Below are 20,784 nucleotides of genomic sequence, written 5' to 3'. Positions count from 1 at the left end.
TGAATTGTTCTCCAACAATGACAAAGAGAATATTTCCATGGAGGGGGTGAAGATGAAGTTAATCGGTGGTATTTTCTGCTGATAGGCTGTTTTTTCTTCTTTTTCTTTCTTAACCTATTTTATTTGGGGCAAAATTGAATTAAAAAAAGAAAAAGAAAAAAGAAGGAATATAAGCTAACAAGGTGTGTTGATAGAATTTTGAGTATAAATAAAATTTTCCAAAACGAAATAATTATTAAACAGCCTGTTTAACGGTGTGTTTTTGAGCTGGTTTTTGGGTCCCTTTTGTGGGTAGACTGGAACCGGGCCTTAAAACTTAGATTGCCTCAAAAAAAAAAAAGAGTCCATAGCCCAATCCAAGCCAATCCAATCCAATAGTTCGACATCTTCTTCAAAAGTTTCAGACACTCCTCAAGATTTCAGTCCCACCTTAAATCCCAGGTTTATGCAGACAGAAACCTGAGTGTTGTCAACAGAACCCACTTCTCTCTCTCTCTCTCTCTCTCTCTCTCTCTCTCTTCTTTTCCCTAGACATGGACAACCTTCGCACCTACAGAGACGAAGACGACGAAGAAGACGAACAATCGAAACCCACAACCGCCGCCGCAATCTCAACTGCCGAGCCCATCGAACCACCCGAACCCACCACCGACGACCCCGACACCGATACCCTAAACCCACCTTCCACCGACCCGCAAAACGGCAGTAAAACCGAAACCGAAGCCTCCGAATCTCTCTCCGAGTCTATCAAATCCCAAGAAATCGACAACGACGATGACGACCCGCCTCCCAAGAAGCAAAAGCAGCTCTCTTCCCTAACCGCCGCGCCCTCTCCGGACCAAGATCAGACCCCACTGCCCCTGCCCATCTCCAACGGAAGCGCCGCCACCGCCGCTGCCCCAACCGCCCCCAATTCGAAGAAATCGAAGAAGAAGAACAACAATGTGTGGGTCACTAAGTCGACCCGCAAGGGAAAAAAGAAGAGCAAGGCCAATAACAACAACCACAATGCCCCCGGGGACGACACCGTCTTCATCACTCCGGTGACGCGGTTCCCGGACAAAACCGACGACACGCCGGACATGACAATCTGCCTCTCGAAGGTATACAAGGCGGAGAAAGTGGAGGTGAGTGAGGACCGAATGAGTGCGGGTAGCGCAAAAGGGTACAGAATGGTTAGGGCCACCAGAGGAGTGGCGGAGGGGGCTTGGTATTTTGAAATAAAGGTGGTGAATTTGGGAGAGAGTGGCCACACAAGGCTTGGCTGGTCCACTGAGAAAGGGGACTTGCAGGCGCCCGTTGGGTATGATGGAAATAGTTTCGGGTACAGGGACATTGATGGGAGTAAGGTGCATAAGGCTTTGAGGGAGAAGTATGGGGAGGAAGGGTATAAGGAAGGTGATGTTATTGGGTTTTATATAAACTTGCCAGATGGGGGGTCGTACGCCCCGAAGCCGCCCCATTTGGTTTGGTATAAGGGTCAGCGGTATGCTTGTGCCCCTGACGCGAAGGAGGATCCGCCGAAAGTAGTGCCTGGTGAGTGACTGTTTGGTTTTTTGCAGTGTTGATGTTTTCAATTGTTTGTTTATGTGATTTTGTGGTTGTGGTTGCCTTTTTTGTGAAATTTGTTGCAGAGCACTGTGTTTCTTGCATTGGTATTCTTGTTTCGTATTATGAATGTGAATACGAATATGCTTGCACAGCTCAACTGCTATGGCACTCTTTCCCTGTGATTGTAACTGAAATCATGAATGAGTTGAACCAAACAGATGTTGGTATGATAGGATATAAAATGTGCGTCTTTAGTAGTTCATTGAAGATAAACCTTAACTCAGCATAAGGCAAAACATCCCTTGCATGAAGACTGACCGAATAACACCCATTCAGACTAAAAGATGATCAAAACAACTGAACTTGTGACTTATAGTCCTTATTTATCTCTATTGCACAATGTCGTTTGTAGCATTATACTGCACTGGTGAGATTGTCTCCACTAACTAAATTCAGGGAACAACATTAGCCAAGAGAACGTACTATAATTCTGAGTTCTTTTACTTGCGAGAGAGACTATAAAGATTTATACTGAAGTTTGAGACATATGATAGTAACATGTGCTTGTGCAGAAGAAAGAGAGAGATGGGAGAAGTGATCTTAGTGCATTTTAGCCAAACTAGTTATGAAGTGGTTGAAATGGTTTCCAGGGGATGGAATTATCGCTCCTATATAAATATTTCACTTTGTTCAACAAGTCATATCATAGCACAAAAGCTTGGTATAAAATTAGGTAATTGGAATATTTTGGGAATGAGGAATTGGAATGATTAATTTGAAGAACTGCCTCTGCAGTGACTGGTTGAACTGTAATGCATGAGTCTACCCCCCGTAGAGGCTGATTTTGACTAAGACAGTATATAGGTGTTGGTAGATTCCAAGGCATGAGAATTATTTGAAGTTCATAAGATACTTACAAGCCATGCAGGTATTGACTCTTGGAATGTGATGTCCAGTTACAATCTAATTAGCATAGTGAAAGATTTATTCTATTTCTACTTCAATGAAACAGGAAATTGAGTATTTGTGTGACATGGCAATGGAAACCTTCAGCTATTTAAACCTGAAGATATCTGTATTTTCTTTTCCAAATGACCTAAAGTAAAAAATTTGTATCACAAATTGCTTTTGATCTGAGTGAAACATTTGATTTTTTTTGTTTCCATGGGTGAAAATGCTTCCTTCTCGCCAACTTGTTACCTAATTGTTCTTTTTTCCTGAGATTAAAAGGAAACTTTGTTTTGGTCTTCTCATCCAATTTCAATACCAGTCTGCATGTTTGGTATTCAACCCATTGCCATCCGTATATCGTGTGCAATGGAAAGTTAGCATCCAAGCATGCAATTGTACATATTATTTTGGGGGTGTCTTTAACTCACTGGGTTTGGAATAGGTTCAAAATGCTGCCTCTTCCACCAACTTGCCACTTTAATAATTTTTTCTGGGGTTATTAGCATTTTTTTTCAAACTTCTGTTCAACTACAGAAATGTTTCTATTCTGCTAAGGTATAACCTATGTTTGTTTTCTTGGAAGTGTAACTGTTGGAGTGGTTATTGATTTGCTTTGCAGGAAGTGAGATATCGTTTTTCAAAAATGGGGTATGCCAAGGAGTTGCTTTTAAGGATCTATATGGTGGACGTTACTATCCTGCTGCTTCAATGTACACTCTTCCACATCAACCAAATTGTGTTGTCAAGTTCAATTTCGGCCCTGATTTTGAATTCTTTCCAGAAGACTTTGATGGACGTCCAGTGCCCCTGCCCATGGTTGAAGTTCCTTATCATGGGTTTGAAAACCGAGTTGAAAATGTAGTGTCTGATGAGAAGAAACAATAACCAGAACCCAGCACCATTCAACCCTGTTTGTGTTTTGGAGGTTTCCGACGCAGGAATGGAAAACCTTCATGGATAGCATATGAGTTCAACTTTCCTTTGTAATTTTAGTTGCTGCTAAAAGTACAACTTGAAACTGAATGATAAGCATTATATTCTTGACCTTTGTCTGACAAATTCTAATGGAAAACATAATGATATTGCATATCCGGACAATTTCCCGTTTGTTGTGTTTGATAAATATCTCTGTTCTTCGTGCTTGTGTATTTGATAATATCTCTGTGCTGTTATGATGTTCAGATTCTAGATCCTTTGGCATTGGTTTAGTAGTACACTTCTTTCCAAATTATCACAGGTTCAAACGTAGCTGTTTCAGTAATTATACCTTTGTCTATGGTTTTATTTATTCATTTGGTCTGTCTTTTGAAAGTTCATTTTCTTTTAACTTTTAACTGTGCTCTTGCAGTACCTAACATAGTTCCTAGCAAAAGCTCCATCTCTGATTCTCTGCTTCGGTTCTGAAATTGGTAACTGATTAGTATGAGACATTGATCTTTACGGTTGGCATGAGATGGAATATTTGTCATGCTTATATTGTGTTATCTTTTCGCTATTTTAGATCTAATTGGACGTTTCCTCTTATGACAGGAGGTTCGTTTGTTGAGCACTGAGCGCTTACTTCAACTGTATTATAGAGGCAACTAAAATAATGGATTACATTCTTTGTTATACCTCTGTTTGGTCATATTTCTTTTAGAATGAAAGTCTTGCTGTATTTTCTAGTCGCTCATGTTGTTGTGGATTCTCAGGTTGTTGATTAACGGCTTTCACTTTGTAACATGAGGATTGCAGTGCTTTCTCTTGGCATAACCAATGGCAGTGCCAACGGTACATTAAGGGTTATGTCTAGAGGATTAGTGATTTGGGAATAACTTGAGGGTTCTTGCTTGTTTTCTGCATTTATTGCTAATATTTTGACCACTCAATATAGGCTCTTGTAAAACAAACTTAACCAATCTATGCAGTGTTTAGGCACTTATTCATATTCCACTATTATTATTATTGTCTTTACTATATTATTCGTACTTTTAAACTGTAGGGGTTTAAATATATGATGTTTTTTTTTTGTGTAACCAATGAAACAGCCTCTTTGCAAAAGCAAGGGTAAGGTTGCGTACCATAGATGTTCCCCCAGACCCCACAAAGCGGGGAACCTTGTTGGCTTGGGGTGGCCCTTTTTATGTCTTTACTATGTAAAATTTAAGATGTTAAATATGCTTGTGGAAGGAATTTGGAGATTTGGGGTAAAATAGCAATCGCACCTAACATTTTGTTTTTGAATATTAGGTTTGCAGATTTCATGACATTGTGTTTATGCTTAAATGAAGACATCAAGACTTCGGAGATTTGAGAAGGTGCAATAACGACTCAAGAGCGTTAAAATTAGAGGTAGATTCAATACATTGAGATTTACCTAGCTTCATCGTATTCTTCTGGGAGTCTCTAGGTCAGAGTTAGAGATGGGGTCATGTTTTAGTTTGCTGACTGTGGGCTAGATTTGGGCTTGGTAGGAGATTTTGTACTGTCAGACAACATTGACCTTGGGTACCATCATTAGGACCTTGAAGAGTTGTCGAGTTTGATTTTATTTTTGGGAACTATGGATAGTCTCGAAGCAGTTTTTCCTGAGCAATCTTAGTCAAGTGTCGTGTTGGAGCAACAAATTTTTGGTATCCGCTCACCAAAACCTATCGTGGGTGTAGTTCTATGATTGTTTTTCAATCTGGATGTCGAAGAAATTGCACATTTGCTATAGAACAGGGGGATACTTGTTTATGCAGGATAATCTGGTATGAGAATTGCAACATTAGTGTCATCAATTCTGCTTAGCTACTCCTGGGGCACATGGACAGATTGAAAGATTCATGATTTTTTTCTCTCAATCTAAGATTTGGGCTAGAGGTCGCACTTGGTGCGATGGCAAGTGTCTTCGCCCATGAGCGGTAGGTCTCGAGTTCGAGACTTGGGAGCAGCCTCTCCATAAATGGGGGTAAGGCTAGCTGACATTCACCTCTCCCAGATCCTGCGTAAAGCGGAAGCCTTGTGCACTGGGTACGACCTTTTAATCTAAGATTTGGGCTGAAGGTTGTCCTTTTTTAACAACAGTTTATGACAAGCACATCCCTAAGTTTTGCGATAGACGGTCCAAGGCTAGTCGAGAAGTATTTACCCATGTTGAGGCTGTTTAGAGCTTGGTAAGTTGATCTTGATCTAAGGCTAGTTGGCTTAATTCAAGGTTTATAGTCAGGGATGTCTAGTTCGGTCTAATAAGCTTGTGAGACCTAAACCCTTTGCTACTGTTGCTCTACCTCACACAACGGGAAAAGGGACGATTTGCCGGTTATTGTCTTTGATAATCCTTAAATGTTGTCGTCTGTTCATGTCTTGCTCATATCAATCATCGATTATTGTCTTGCTTCGGTCTTGTACCGGATCTTATCTGATCTCGTCTTCATCTTGTCTCATCATCTCACTGTCAAAATTTTCTTGAAGCTCATGAACATGTTTTCAACTCTATTTTCAGAAAGCAGGTGATTACTCACGCTGCAGTTTGAGGCCGAGTCTCCGGAGTGTAGATGTTTCTGTTTCCCGTTTGTGCTGCTTTTGCTTACGATTGATTGATCAACAGGAAACTAGCTTGGTTGTAATTAGTTTAATTGATTCTACATCCCTGAGTTCTATATACCTCCGATGAGTCAAGGACGATGTGTATAATGTCCAACTCGCAATTTTTTCTACTTGCCAGTCGCCATTTATGGTTGCAAGTAGGCTCCCCGAGCGTGGTTTCATCAGTTGTATAGTTTTCCAACAAACAGCAGTATTGTTGCTGTTTGCAGGTGATATTATTCTGACTGCATATTGCTCAGCTCTCTACTTCTTTATTAATCTCTTCTCTTGTACCCTTTCAAATTTCCGGTCCGGCCTTTGAGTTGTCTTCGTTGAGCCTAGTCTTCATCTATTCCAGACCCAGTAAACCGTTGATTTTCGTCAAAGTTCCGTGCAGAGTGATGAAAATATGTAGTAGTAAGTAGTACTAAGCATTCTTTAGAGGGGATCTGCTTACTATTATGCATTCTTAGACGCTGACTTGGTTACATGCCGAGACATGTCGAGGTTCTACCTCTGGTTTCTGTGTTTTCTTAGGCCCCAACCTTATTTTTTGGAGTTACAGGAAACAAGATGCTTTCTGTTGGCCTGAGTCTGGAGTTTGCCTTTAGCCTGCTGCACACACATGTTCTATGTGCTGAGACAATTGTGGAATATGTGTGTGATCCGCGAGCCCCATGTTTTTTATTACCACGCCCATTACGCTGTACTGTTGCAATCTTACACTACACGGCCTCCAACTCTGTTTTCCATTTTCGCAACATGCCAAAGGAGGAGTTGAAACGGGCTCACTGGCACCGAGGCATCCCAACCTTACACATGATCTCGTATTAGTAACTGGAATGCCCCAGTCACAGTGAACCTGTCTCATGGAACTTCGTATTTTGTAAGTCCTAAGTCATGTAAGTAAATTTTATTAAAACTACTGTTATGAGACAATTATTATGCTTGCTCGTGCCACCCATATCTTCTATTGAGATTCTGCTCAGAAAATTGCTACTGCTCTTATTTTGCTCTCTCTCTCTCTCATGCACACTTCTAATCAGGTAATAATTCTGCAGACTGCAGAATATAAAAGGAACTACAAGGTTGAGGCAGGTGTTGCTCTCAGCAAGTGCTACAGAATGAAAAACTGTGGATGGCGTTTCTGTTGCTGCTTCTAGTGCAGTGGAGAGTTGAGACCCTCTTGAAAAGCCAGGGGATGGAGAGGTTGGTGCCTCTTGGAAGGGAATGGTATCTCTTTCCTGAACGAAGGCCGCTTCTTGAGATGCTTTAGAGTATGCTTGGCATAATATGTTTGGAAGTAAGGCGAAGCTCTCTCTTTGAACTTAAGGATGATGAAGAAGAAGATTCTAAAAGACACAACAAGGGTTACAACAGCGGCCAAGTCCCACCACTTCGAGTGATCCAGTTTAAAGCCGGCAATGTTTGTGAGGATATACTCGCCTTTCAGCTTCGGGCCATTTGGTACAATAGGATCAAATTCACGGCCAACCAGTGCGTTCTTATATTCTCCCTGCATATATCGGTATAACAGTGGTAAGTTCAAATTGTAAAATTTATAATCTGTTCCTCATAGGTCCTTTTTTCGGCTGATAAATGTAGAATTGCATGAAAAACTTCACAACAATGGCAAAATTTAGGATGAGCAGGGCCTTCGGTATCTTTGGAGTAATTCTTAGGTATAACCGGTTGTAGGGAAGAAAAGTTCTTCGGTTTAGTAAGGATCTGTTTACCCAAAACTTTTGGCTATTCTTGACTAGTTATAATAAAAACTGCTACTTTTGGAAAGAATGGTAAACTTTCGCCAGTTCAAAACTCAAATATGTTTTTGTTTGGTACCTGTAATGCCCATGCACCATAATTTAGGTATGAAACAGGATATCGCCAAACCGGTTTGGGGATGTCAGGCGGCAAGCGGAAGAATCCGGCAGTCATCATCATGATTCCCTAGACAAACACGGTAATTAGTGATAAAAGGAACTTTATATGCACTTACATAAATACATTTAAGCTTTGCAAGAATGGTATGCATTTGTATTTACCAAGTATCCTGCTCCAATTATCACTCCCATCAAGTAGTTAGGAACAAGAGATGCTATAATCATCATGGAGCTCTCTACTGCTGCGATGGCGCTGATAAGATCGAGGCACATGAATACAAAACGAGGAAACTGAGAATGGAATTCCACCATGTAGTATGTTATACTTGCAGTTGAAATCGACATGACAGCCAAGAATGGGAAAGAAGAGAGGAAATTCGACAGAATAAACACAGCAACACCATAATGCCCGTTGAGCCTTTCCTTATGAAAAACCTGTTTATCGAACAGAAACAAAAGATCGAAAAGTTAAATCCTGAGTGTTGAGTTGATCTACATTCTGATTACACAATTGAATACTTTCATGCTCACAGAAACTAATTTACTTTTTACCTTCATTTCTTCAAGGAAGGATGGGAAGCCTCCGATGGACAGGAAAGTCATGAAGCCGGAAATAAATCCAGCACAAGCTCCTCTTGCCAATATTGAATTCAGATTTGTCCCAAGATTGAAGAATATCGTACCGACACACACAGATAACAGCAGGTAAATGATGATTCTTACCCAGTAATACCCCAAGTCCCTTAACATGTTCAGGAAAGATCTCTGTGTTAATATTGTTAGTTGCTTCCACCAGGTTGCTTGGCTCCCACTCCATTTTTCTACCGTCAGTCCTTCCTGTAAAACAAGTTTCTTATTAATTAACTGTCATGTAAAATTAGTAACATAGATTTCCTTGCATCCTTACCATCGATGAAATTTGTCGAATCCTAGCTCTTGTCCTCGACGCATACTCAGAACTCTTGTACTTCTCGACAAGCATAGCTTTTATCTCTGCTGTTGCTAAGTTCAGTAAAGGTTCTGATGATTTTGGGACGTCCTGCTTTGCATTTGAAAAATGTTAGTAAAGTATTTTTTTCCTTCATTAATTCAAAGCCGAAATGAGCAGAATTAGTTTGATAGGAAAATTTACATAAACGTATACAATGTACATACACGTATTCGGTGAGATTCGTTCATGGTGACTCTGTCGAAGTCCGAATTAATGCAACGAAGAAAGTGATCGGAAGGGTTTCTTCGACTCGGACATGGAACTCCAGCTCTGGCAAAGAACTGTCAAATTCAAAAGAAATGAATTAAAATTAGGAATCTCAGATCATGCACACTGTAAAATTCATGCTCATGGCAAAACTATCTTGGAACTTTCTCTAAACTTTGGAATATGTGGTTCCATGCTACAAACCATGAGAGCCCGTTTTGAAAGGCTTCTCTAGAAAGCACTTATGATCATAAGTGTTTTTATTGAAAGTGCTTTTATTAGAAGTACGTTGAAATTTTAATAAAATTTAAGCCCTTCCGGGTAAAAAACTTGGAAGGGTTTTTAAACCTTGACCTTTAATTTTTTCTGCCAAAAGTGGTCAGTAACGGTTTTAGGATCATTTGGAATTGCTTTTAAAATTACTAAAAACTTTTTTTGTGAAAATATTTTTTAAACCAATCTTTAGTTAAAATGCAAGTGAATCATGACAAAACGCTTGAAGTGCTTCCTACAAGAAACACATAACGGGTGTATCTTGTAGGAAGTACGTTAAATGCTTTTGGAATCCAGAAACACTTTATCTAAAGGCGCTTACATGCATTTTAAAAACACTTCGAAATGAGCTCTTAGTTATTTGAAAGTGCCTTTCTTCCTTAGAACTTAACAAGAAGAAAAAAAAATCCATTTCTTTTCTTCTTGTAGTAGTACCTCCAGAGCCATATTTGCCTGTCCAGAATAAACAGTTTGACCACCAGACAGCAGAACAAGATCATCAAAGAGAGCAAAGACTTCACTGCTGGGCTGATGAATGGATGAAACGACGGTTCTGCCCTCAAGAGCAATATATCTCAGAGTATGAACGACAAAGAAAGCCGAGGCACTGTCGAGGCCACTTGTAGGTTCGTCCAGAAACAGCAGCTTTGGCTTTGTGAGAATTTCAAGTCCAATGCTCAGCCTCTTTTTTTCTCCCCCACTTATGCCCCTCAAGTGCCAGTTTCCAATGAGCCTGTCAGCACAATCTTGCAGACCCATTTCTGTAATTGTACCCTCCACAATGCCGTTGACTTCTTCTTTGGTCAATGTAGTTGGAAGCCTCAAGTGTGATGAGTATGTTATGGTTTCTTTTACTGTCAGGGTTCCCAACAGTGTATTCTCTTGGGTCACATATGCCTGAAATTTTGATGTTAATTACATTAGAGGGTTGAATTTGGATGACCCGTTGCAACAACAGTTCGTGATCAACGTGATCCAAACCCGTTAAACCCAACAAGTTGGTACAGGCCATTGACCAAAGTCATTATTACATGAAATTTGTGGCTGCTATGGAATCAAAGGATTTATACTCTACAATAAAACTCTTAGAAAACTAAAAATTTCAGTTAATGTTATTGAGCTAGAAATCTCATAAGCCACAAATTTAAAGCTAGATAAGTTGCAAGTTCTATTTGTAGGCCTAATTGGATTATTAATTCCCAAGGTAATAGGGTACTTAGAAGATAACCCATGTGGTGAAAAAAATTAGGATTTAAATTCATGTGGTAAAAAAATTACGATTTAAACCCCTGTGGTGAAGTTCGTTAGGATTTAGGGCCAAAATTAAAAGTTCTATCAATTCTCTGTTAATTGTTAGCATATATGAGGCTAAAATGAAACTATTTGTTAATTGTTAACACATGAGATTTGAATGTGAGGCTAAGCCTCACATGCTCACAACTAACATAAGGTTTATGAAACTTTTAATTTTGGGCCTAAATCTTAACAGACTTCACCACGTGAGTTTAAATTTTTTTTTTTAATTTTATTTTACTACAAGGTCTTCGACTGTTCTATTACTGCATAAACTATTAATCCAATTAAGCCTAACTTTTAATAAAAGAAACATGTACGAGTAGTCCACAGGCACATGGGGAATGGGGGTAGTCTTATTAGGAAGAATAGGAAGTATGTGTACTTACAGCAGCACCATAGTCTAGTCTCATCTTATTACCATTTACAAGAACATTTCCAGTCATGACAAGATTTTGTGAAAGTCTACCTGCAAAACAGCAAAACAGCAAAATTAAAGAGAGTAGTTGAGGCATTTTTGGGATATCAATAATTATTTGACAATGAAAAATATTGCTAGAATTAATTTCGAACATTGCATGTTCCTACTATACATATCTCAAACATGAAAGTGGATTGCTAGCGTCAGTCCTCCATGTGTGTCGGTAAACTTGAACCGTTAATTCTTATAAATCTCACAATGCATTAACGGCTCACAATTAAAGCATGAGCAATATGCTAACATAATTCAACATATCATTTGAGTCAAAGTGATCACCTCTCTCTTTCTCTCTTCATTCTTCAAAGAGTATTAATGTGGAGATGTGAAGCAAATTTTCTTGAGACGATTTGATTTAACAGTTTTAATCATTTTTGGACAATTCAAAGAGTCATATATGTGTCGGCCTTGATTGCTCGTAATATTTAAGAACGTATAAAAAGTTTGATTGTTCATCTTGTTACTAACTAGTTTTCCGGTAAAACTTCAATTTCTTTCACCAGTTAATGCAAGAGACAGGCAAAGTGTTTAGTTAATGAAATCAAGAAGAGAATTCATGGTACGTAGTGTGCTTAGTTTTGAAATGCCAATCCCATGTTAAATGCCGATCAGTAATTATCCAACCAACCAACCTCCTCAAAATTTAGCTATTCCGTAACCATCTCTCTGTATCTATTTCAGGAATGTATAGCTTATCTTATGAATGTACATGCAAGAGATCACATGTTTGTATCACATGGGTGTATCATGATCATGTGATAAGTTATACATAAAATTAACATCTAATCAGATAGACTCATTAATTGATGTGACATGTACACATCACTTGCCACGTTAGATGGTACATCAATGCGGTCTCCCTAACAATTTTCAAGATATATAACTAGCATCGACATTCATTTAAAATTTAAAATCAAATAAAAGTCAATTTTTTTTTAGATTAAAAAATTGGTGCATATGTAGTTCACACTATAGTGAAGAGAAAAAGAAAAAAAAAATACAAGACACAGAAAGAAGACAAAGCAAGCATGTGTGTTCATCTTAGGATTAATTTTTTGTAAATCTTAATTATAATAATTAATTGTGAATTTAAACCTTACACACATACACAAAACATATCTGCATGTACTTATTATTTTGATCATAGGCTAACTAGAAATGGCTTTTTTCATTATTTGAATTCTCGTTGGTTCGAGTGATCATCAGACTTTATCCGTGATGCTCTACTTAAAGATTGTAATAATCTTTGATCGAATAAAATAAAATTCCGATCGTTTCACCTATAAAAAATAAAATAAAAAGTGCACTTTTGCTTTAATCAATTGACATTCCAAAGTGTGGAAACTTTTTATTTTTTTTGGATTAAAACTTATGCATGTGATTGAAATTTGAAACATATAATTATATATACATACATACAACATGCATATATATATGTATATATATATTTGAGAAAGACAAACCTGCTAAAGAATCGAGAAGGGTTGATTTGCCAGAGCCAGAAGGACCCATGATAGCCATGATACGACCTGGCTCAGCAAACCCACTCAGCCCATCAAGCAGTCTTCTGGTATGTCCATTCCCAAACTTTGGAAGCACAACACTCAGATCTTCCCACACTAAGTGCATCCCAACAACCGCCTGAGGCTGCCACCGCCGACGAACATCTTCTCCTTCTCTTCCACCAAAAGTTGGCAAACTCCTCTCTGAATCTACACCACCAGAAGTGGTACCACCCTTTTGCTCCTCTATCTCCTCCATAGCTAGCAAAATATCCAGCTACAACTTACAAGTATTGTGTTGATAGGAACAGCAGAGAAAATGTGGCAAATACACAGAGTTATATAAACAAACAATTAATAAGCGGTTGCTGGATATCAGAGAAAGTTGTCCCTAGCTATTCCATATGGGAGTAAATATGTGTGTATATATTTGTCCAATTCAAATTTACAGCAGAAAACGGAGTGCAGAGAGGAAATACAAAGGAAGGAAAAAAGGTGGTCCTAGCTAGGGTTTTGAAGTTTAATTTGGTGGATCGACAGCTGCTTTTTGGTTTTGGTGAGTGAGTTACTACGGGAAGTTAGCTTGCAGTAAGTGTGCTCACCAAACTACCATTAATACTTTCATGGATCAGAATAGAGGTCGATGAGAGTGAAAGAATATTGAAATGGGGCGTTTTTGAATAAGGTTGTTGTTGGCATATGTACTTTTTGGAACTCCAGTCTCTAGGCTAGCCAACTAATATCGTGGGAATAAAATGCATGTATATCCCCGTACGAAAAATCAATTTCGCAAATATTGACTTAATCAAGTTGGCGATAGCTAGCATTTTGCGCCTACCTCTTCTTTCTTTCTTGTTTTTCAATAATTTACACTAAAGTTTGAATGTCGCCAAGATTTAAAAAAAAAAAATTCAAGTTGTTTAGGAAGCATGTCGCCAAGATTTTAAAATTTGTAATCTGCAACATAGCACTAAACACTGTTATAAAATAGGGTTACGCTACTAGCCCTTCAAAAAATTCATTGTTCACTCTTTATAAGTGTATTTTTATTTTTCAATATATAAGGTTTTGGAGTGCACAATGAATTTCTTTTAGTGCCAATAACAACATCCATAAGATATACTTAAAAGAAGAATGTTATTTCGACAGCTTATGTAGGTACATAATATATTTTCCTCAAGTTTTCAACAATACGGAGTTTCCTTGCAATTAAGGGTTTCTTGTCGGGGCTTTGACGCCAACTATGGATGAAAAAAAACAGAGCTAACTTACAACCGCATGGGAAAAACATTGCTGATATACAAATGTTGTTGTTAAGAGAATCGACATATGGTAAACATTGCTGATATGATATCAATATTTTGTTAATACTGTTTGTGGAGCCAAAAATAATCACAAGGCGACACGTGAATTTTTTGGTGAAGAGGACAAAATTGCCCTCGAGACATACCGGGTTTCCTACATGTGAGCAGTGGAGAATCATCCATCAACCAAGTCAAGAGTGCCAAAAATAGGTAATAAGTTCAAATTTATCTCATCTCCATATCCTCTACAAGGAAATCATTACATAACCTCCCAAAACCTCCCAAAACATTTCTTTTATTATGATAATTAGTCAATTAATATATTTATACCTAATTAATATATTAATTGCTGATTGAATCACCAAATAACACACCAAAACACACTTAAAGCCCGGCCACACCCCATTCCCTATATATATATGACCCTATTTCTTCTAAAAAGCTAGGTCCACACTCTTGCAAAACTCCAAAAACTCTCTAAACACTTTTCTCTCTAAATTCTAACTTTGGCATCAGAGGTTCTTCAGCCAAAGCCCCCCACCCCATTCATCGTGGGCGCGTGAGGCTCCTGGCCTTGACCCGAAGGTGTTAATTGTTTTGTAGGTGCAATATTGTCCAAGATCAAGGAGGAAGAAATTTGCATCCACAAATTGGTGCTTTCATTGAGAGTTGAAATCCATACTCGTATAAGACTCTCGCATAAAAAGGTTTTTTCTCTATTTTCTAGTCCATTTGAATATTTTTCATATGTTCTAATTATTAGAACTTTTTATTTAAAAAGGTTCTTTGATAAAACGTATAAGAAAAATATAATGGCTAGAAATTTAGAAAATTCCATAAGTGAAAATTCGAATACTCAAGAAATGGGATCGCGGAGATTTGTGAGGCAAAATGCGGTTGTAAGCAGAGTGGCACCATCGCTACAAGGTTCCACCATGGCCCAAGCCATGCCATCCAAGCTTGCACGGGCCCGAGCCCAAGCCTCGCATTCGCATGCACCACGCATTGAGCAGCCTGCTCCCGCGACTCAACCTGCTCCCATAATCCAGCTTGCTCCTGCAGCCCTGCCTACTCCCGCGACCCAGCCTGCTCCCGTAATCCAACCTGCTCATGTAGCCCAGCTTGCTCCCGCAGCCCTACCTTCCATGGTTTCCCAAACAGCTCAAGTTGGCCCGAGAATATCTCAACTATTCGGAGCAACCATCGAGCCCGGGGCATTTTCACCATATTTCTCCGCGGATTTAACATTTCCCAATTCAAATCTTGCACCCGGAGTTTACCACACTTCCACTGCTCAAGGAGGCACATTCCTTCTAAGCTCTTCTAATCCAAATGGCAAACAACACTTGTCTCGACAAGTCATAGAGTTGACGAGTGCCCTTGCACAACAGACAACCTTAGTTAATCAACTCTTACAACACACCAAGATCCAACGTGCCCCGGACAAGGTGTCTCGAAGTAGGACAAGGGCAGACAAACCTCTCCACTAGTGTCCCGGCAAACAGCCCATTAACCAGCCACGTTCCAAGTGTTCTGGCAGTTTACGCTCCCGCCTGGGTCTTTGGGATATCGTATACTCTCGTCTTAGCGCGCGGAGGAGTGTGCATTCCCAATCAAGCTCACGGATGAGCATACGTTCACGGTTGAGGTCACACTTCGATTATCAACACGGACAACCTTCCAGGTGAAATGTTCATTCACAATTAGGCTCGCAATAAGCATTCTTCACCTTACATCGGAGTAGGCAGCACGGCAGACAAAGAGAAGCAGTCACTCAATCCAACTCAAGTTCAACCGGCAGCCTGCGAACGGCCCATTCGCCTGCCAGGTACATGCCACATGTGCCGCAGCCGCGACATGGACTAGTCGAGCATAGGGAAAAGCGGCCTAGACCCATAGGTCACGATTGGAGGTAGCCGAAAGTTCCACTGCCCCAACAGAGGCAAATTCAAGAAAAAGTTAAGAGACTCATAACCGAACGATTGCACAATTTCCAACATAACGAGACTGCAGACGATGTGCTTCGACAAAACATTACCAACATAAGCATGTCACCATTCGCGAATGAGATCAAGTGGACAGATTCACCTCGTGGGTTCACTATACTTCACTTCATTCTGTATAAGGGAGACGAAGATCCAGATTGACATCTCAAGCACTACTGCAGTACCATGATCCCCTACAGGAACAATGATGCGCTTATGTGCAAAATTCTTGCCACAACTCTACAAGGCGAGGCGCAAGACTGGTTTCACATTCTGCCGCCGCAATCGATCCTGAGTTTTAATGAACTTTCCTTTGTTTTCATTAAGGAGTATTCGTCTAACCGCTCAATCAAAAGGACAACTGACCATCTTTTTAGCATCGTAAAAGACCATTGGGAGATTCAACTATGTTAAGAGATTCAAAGCGGAGAAGGCCAAGATTGTTGGTTGCAACGAAGATGTAGCAACGGGAGCATTTAGAAATGGACTTCCCACCGAACATCCTTTATTCGGAAAACTAATCATGGGAGAATAACTTATCCTAGCAGCTTCGTATGCTTTGGCAAAAAAGCATGCATTATGGGATGAGGCCAATCAGTCTAACAAAAACGAGTCGGAAAAGAAGCACATGGAACGTTCCTCGACCAAAAAAGACTCAGGGCCTGAAACATTCACCAAGTTCACAGTTTCAATCGGCTAAATTCTCTGAAAACTCAAGAACGAACCTTGGTTCAAACTACCGCCACCCATGAAATGCGATCTTACCAGGCTGGATCATACAGGCCGTGTTTGTTTCCCTTCACTAGCTCTCATTGGATTGGACTAGAATAATAGTTAGTCCAGTCCCATGTTTGTTACTTCACGGGACTAGCTTTAGTGGGAGTAAGCCGGACTCGCCTCGACTAAGGACCGTGCTAGACGGTCTTAGCGAGAGACGTCGGGAACCATGGGACTAGCTAATCCCTTCGTCGCCCTCTGTTCGCGTCCCCTACTTTCATCTATGTTCGCGTTCTCTCTCTTTCTCTTCATCCCCAACCCTGAAACATGAACAAAGACCTTGATTCGAACTTCAATCGGATAACTCAGGAGCTCCGTCGGTCGCGCCCTGCTCATACCAAGCTCATTGGTCGTGCCCTCCGATTGGGCTTCTTCCTCCTAAACCTCAATTTTTTACGGCAAGGACTTCGGGCTCCATCCTCTTTGACCTCTTCCATTGCTACCTCTGCTTTGCTTTGCCCCTCACATCTCCTTCTTCCCTGCTTCCGACAACCAGAAAACCCAGAAAAGAGAAAAGGGAAAGAGACAGTGGCACAGATAAAATGGCAGAGAAAAAGAAAAGGGGAGGGATGCAGTGGGCGGACAAAAAAAATGAGAGAGGAAGGTGAAATGGCAGAGAAAGAAGAGAGGGGAAGGATGCAGTGGGTGGACAAAAAAATGAGAGAAAGATGAAATGGCAGGGAAAGATGAGAGGATGTAGTGGGCGGACACAAAATTGAGAGATTCTAAAAGGGAAAATGATAATTTAATAATAAAATATTAGTATATATAGATTAAATTAATGATAAAATATTGTAAATATAAATTTAATAATATAATACATGAGTCCTGCTTTTTAATTCGACACTGCACCAAACGCTTCACTAAATCAGTCCAGCTTAGTCTAGTCTAAGCCAGTCCAGCTTAGTCCTTGAAGTTAGTCTAGTTCAAGACAGTCCGATGCAACAAACACATCTACAAAGTATTGCACATTCCATCAAGGACCAGGCCACACTACCAACGGCTGCCTAAAGTTGAACCAGTACCTTGAGAAACTGACAAATGAGGGTCGATGCAATGAGTATCTTGATAGGTCAACGAAACAGCCTACACAAGCAGGGGAAGTCTCTATCACCCCCTAAACCTCATTTGGGCTTTCCCAAATAAGTTTGAAGTCTCAAGCAGCTCGACGAACAAGGCTTCACAAGCCAAAGATTATCTAGTTTGTTATGCAGTTTCTGCCTTCCAGCACAATTGATTTATTTATTTATTCTCAATGAAGATTCAAGAAGTTATTCACAAGCATGGCTTAACTGTTGTCCACAACGACTGCTAAAAACCTATACGGGTTCGTTCTTCAGTGCGAGAAGATAAACTAATTGCTCTCCAGTGCAAGAGGGTAAACCAATTCCCCGACACCCAAAAGGGTTTGCTCTCCAGCGCGAGAGGATAAACTAATTGCTTTCCAATGCGAAAGGGTAAACCAATTTCTCGACACCCAAAAGGGTATGCTCTCCAGTACGAGAGGATAAACTAATTGCTCTTTAGTGCGAGAGGGTAAACCAATTCCCCGACACCCATATGGGTTTGCTCTCCAGTGCGAGAGGGTAAACTAATTGCTCTCCAGTGCGAGAAGGTAAACTAATTCCCCGACACCCATCTGGGTAAGTTCTCCAGTGCGAGAAGGCCATATAGCTTAAAAGATCAAATGCTTGAAGATCAACTAGGCAGCAAATGGTCAGGGGTAGCAGCCACTTTTGCATTTAACAGTTTACTTATCCAACACTTTATCTTCAGCATCTCCGATCTTGGTAGTTTTATCTTTGACTGCTCTATCTACGGCAGTTGAGAAATCAAATTCAAGCAGTTTCTTCATTTTTGGCAAGCAGCCCAAACATGGCAGCCTAAACCGTTGCCGATGCCATGCCACTTCATCGGCCCATGCCGAGCTAACCCTTGGCTTCAATCAAGCCGAGCAGCACAAGCAATGGCCCCTGCCACACCACATCATTGGCCCATGACAAGCTGATTCCTAGCCACTGCCAGCCGACGTGCCACACCACCCCGACGGCTGCCCGGTGGCAACACCTCCCAAGAAGAAGACAAGAAAAATTAATTTTTCTTATGTTGGTGCGACACGGAAAAGACGAAGAAATCAACGAAAAAGGGTCTTTTGCACATGCAAGATGTAAAAGATTGCTAGAGGAGGGTAGAACAAATATCCTTTAAGTTGATTTAATAACCCACTTAAGGTGGACTTAAATAGGCTTTGAGAGAAATTTATTTCCCTTTCCTAGAAGGACCGAATTTCCTATTAAAGAGGGAATCTACATCAAAATAGGAAGAAGTCATATGTTTCCTAAAGCAAGAAGATCTCTACACCTGTTGTCCTTTACTACGAGCTGCCCAGCAGGTGTGGGGGCATTTGTGGAGCCAAAAATAATCACAAGGCAACAAGTGGATTTTTGGATGAAGATGACAAAATTGCCCTCGAGACACACCGGGTTTCATACACGTGAGCAGTGGAGAATCATCCATCAACCGAGTCAAGAGTGCCCAAAATAGGTCATAAGTTCAAATTTATCTCATCTCCATATCCTCTACAAGGAAGTCATTACATAACCTCCCAAAACCTCCCAAAACATTTCTTTTATTATGATAATTAGCCAATTAATATATTTATACCTAATTAATATATTAATTGCTAATTAAATCACCAAATAACACCCCAAAACACACTTAAAGGCCGGCCAGACCCCATTCCCTATATATATGACCCTATTTCTTCTAAAAAGCTAGGTCCACACTCTTGCAAAACTCCAAAAACTCTCTAAACACTTCTCTCTAAATTCTAACTTTGGCATCGAAGGTTCTTCGGCCAAAGCCCGCCCATTCATCGTGGGCGCGTGAGGCTCTTAGCCTTAACCTAAAGGTGTTAATTGTTTTGTAGGTGCAATATTGTCCAAGATCAAGGAGGAAGAAATTTGCATCCACATTGTTGATATGATATCAATGTTTTGTTAATATTGTATTATACCAGCCCTGCTAGCTTCAGAGCCTCCGCATAGGCTTCACCTTGTACCCCACTTATGGTCAAATCATTCAAAAGGGACTTAAGAAATTAAATTGACATTATCGCTAGAACTTGATTGAAGATTGGGTCAAGCGAAATGATTCATCTAAACATATAGATCCAGGCAGCTTAACTCTGTCAAGCCTTTAGGATTAGTGAAAAGTGTCTTCCCCCTCATATCGTACACCAATCATGATTTGTATAGTTGGATTTGTGGATGCAAATTTCCGTCTTCTTCTTGAACAAAATTGCACCTACAAAACAATTAACACATTTGGTCAAAGCCAAGAGTCTCATGCGCCCACGATGAATGGGTAGGGGTGGGCTTTGGCCGAAGAACCTCTGATACCAAAGTTAGAATTTGAGGAAAAAATGTTTAGAGAATTTGGAGAATTTTGCAAGAGTGTTGAACTTAGGGTTTTGGAGACAATGGGGTGGTATTTATAGGGCTTTGGCCGGCCCTATTAGGAGAATGGGGACTTGCCATATGTGGTATTTTTGGTGTTAATTTCAATCAATTAGCTAATAAATCAATTAATTAGCTAATTAATATAATTTGAAATGAATGATTTAAGGTTACCTTGTGGAGAAGATTTGATGAGGATGGATGAAATAGGTTTTGAATAATTACCTATTTTGAGCATTTTTGACCTTGATTGAGTCATGATTGTCCACTATTCGCTTGTAGGAGTTCTAGTATTCCTCGAGGGTAATTTTGTCTTTTTCACCCTAGATTCACATGTCGCCTCCATATTTTTCTTGATTATTTTTGGCTCCACGAATCCCCACACCTGCTGAGCTGCTCACAGGAAATGGCAGCAGGCGTAGAGATCTCCAGCTTTGATGCAGATTCTCACTTGGACTTGGAATTAGATTCTTCTAGGAAAGGGAAATAAATCACCTCCAAAGCCTATTTAAGCCTACCTTAAGTAGGGGATTAAATCAACTTCGGAGGGCAATTATTTATCCCTACAAGAAAGAGAGAAAA

The 20,784-nt window shown here is 40.0% G+C and overlaps 3 protein-coding genes, 1 long non-coding RNA gene and 1 other non-coding gene across 5 annotated transcripts; 4 read left to right on the top strand and 1 right to left on the bottom strand.

The window, feature by feature from the left end:
- The first annotated feature begins 393 nt into the window (after positions 1–393).
- On the top strand, positions 394–3,600 carry LOC139187448 (protein TRAUCO-like). The gene is made up of 2 exons (XM_070819163.1): positions 394–1,536; positions 3,122–3,600. Exons 1-2 carry the CDS (start codon positions 534–536, stop codon positions 3,385–3,387), a joined length of 1,269 nt encoding a protein of 422 aa, XP_070675264.1. The 5' UTR covers positions 394–533; the 3' UTR covers positions 3,388–3,600.
- A 171-nt stretch (positions 3,601–3,771) lies between these two features.
- On the top strand, positions 3,772–4,254 carry LOC139194477 (uncharacterized). Its single transcript, XR_011579358.1, has 2 exons — positions 3,772–3,911; positions 4,033–4,254. It is a non-coding gene; the product is annotated as an uncharacterized lncRNA (long non-coding RNA).
- A 1,253-nt stretch (positions 4,255–5,507) lies between these two features.
- LOC108171975 (uncharacterized) lies at positions 5,508–8,969 on the top strand. Its single transcript, XR_011579357.1, has 5 exons — positions 5,508–6,953; positions 7,113–7,590; positions 7,932–8,014; positions 8,506–8,639; positions 8,731–8,969. It is a non-coding gene; the product is annotated as an uncharacterized protein (transcript).
- On the bottom strand, positions 6,950–13,162 carry LOC103427035 (ABC transporter G family member 15-like). The gene is made up of 9 exons (XM_008365112.4): positions 12,640–13,162; positions 11,088–11,167; positions 9,841–10,302; positions 9,090–9,206; positions 8,842–8,973; positions 8,487–8,771; positions 8,097–8,369; positions 7,894–8,001; positions 6,950–7,567 (listed from the first exon to the last, which is right to left on the bottom strand). Exons 1-9 carry the CDS (start codon positions 12,935–12,937, stop codon positions 7,211–7,213), a joined length of 2,112 nt encoding a protein of 703 aa, XP_008363334.3. The 5' UTR covers positions 12,938–13,162; the 3' UTR covers positions 6,950–7,210.
- Positions 13,163–14,845: 1,683 nt separating this feature from the next.
- Positions 14,846–15,472, top strand: LOC139194727 (uncharacterized). Its single transcript, XM_070819633.1, has one exon. It carries the CDS (start codon positions 14,846–14,848, stop codon positions 15,470–15,472), a length of 627 nt encoding a protein of 208 aa, XP_070675734.1.
- Positions 15,473–20,784: the final 5,312 nt, after the last annotated feature.

This window comes from Malus domestica, chromosome 03 (genome assembly GCF_042453785.1).
Source record: "Malus domestica chromosome 03, GDT2T_hap1".
Taxonomy (NCBI): domain Eukaryota; kingdom Viridiplantae; phylum Streptophyta; class Magnoliopsida; order Rosales; family Rosaceae; genus Malus; species Malus domestica.
This window is presented reverse-complemented; position numbering and strand designations above follow the sequence as displayed.

Coding starts and splice junctions, on each gene's coding strand:
- LOC139187448 (XM_070819163.1), top strand. CDS start 534: ATGGACAACCTTCGCACCTACAGAGACGAAGACGACGAAGAAGACGAA. Junction 1,537..3,121: donor TCCGCCGAAAGTAGTGCCTG/GTGAGTGACTGT, acceptor TTTGCTTTGCAG/GAAGTGAGATATCGTTTTTC.
- LOC103427035 (XM_008365112.4), bottom strand. CDS start 12,937: ATGGAGGAGATAGAGGAGCAAAAGGGTGGTACCACTTCTGGTGGTGTA. Junction 11,168..12,639: donor CCTTCTCGATTCTTTAGCAG/GTTTGTCTTTCT, acceptor GCTGTTTTGCAG/GTAGACTTTCACAAAATCTT. Junction 7,568..7,893: donor ATGGTGCATGGGCATTACAG/GTACCAAACAAA, acceptor CGATATATGCAG/GGAGAATATAAGAACGCACT.
- LOC139194727 (XM_070819633.1), top strand. CDS start 14,846: ATGGGATCGCGGAGATTTGTGAGGCAAAATGCGGTTGTAAGCAGAGTG.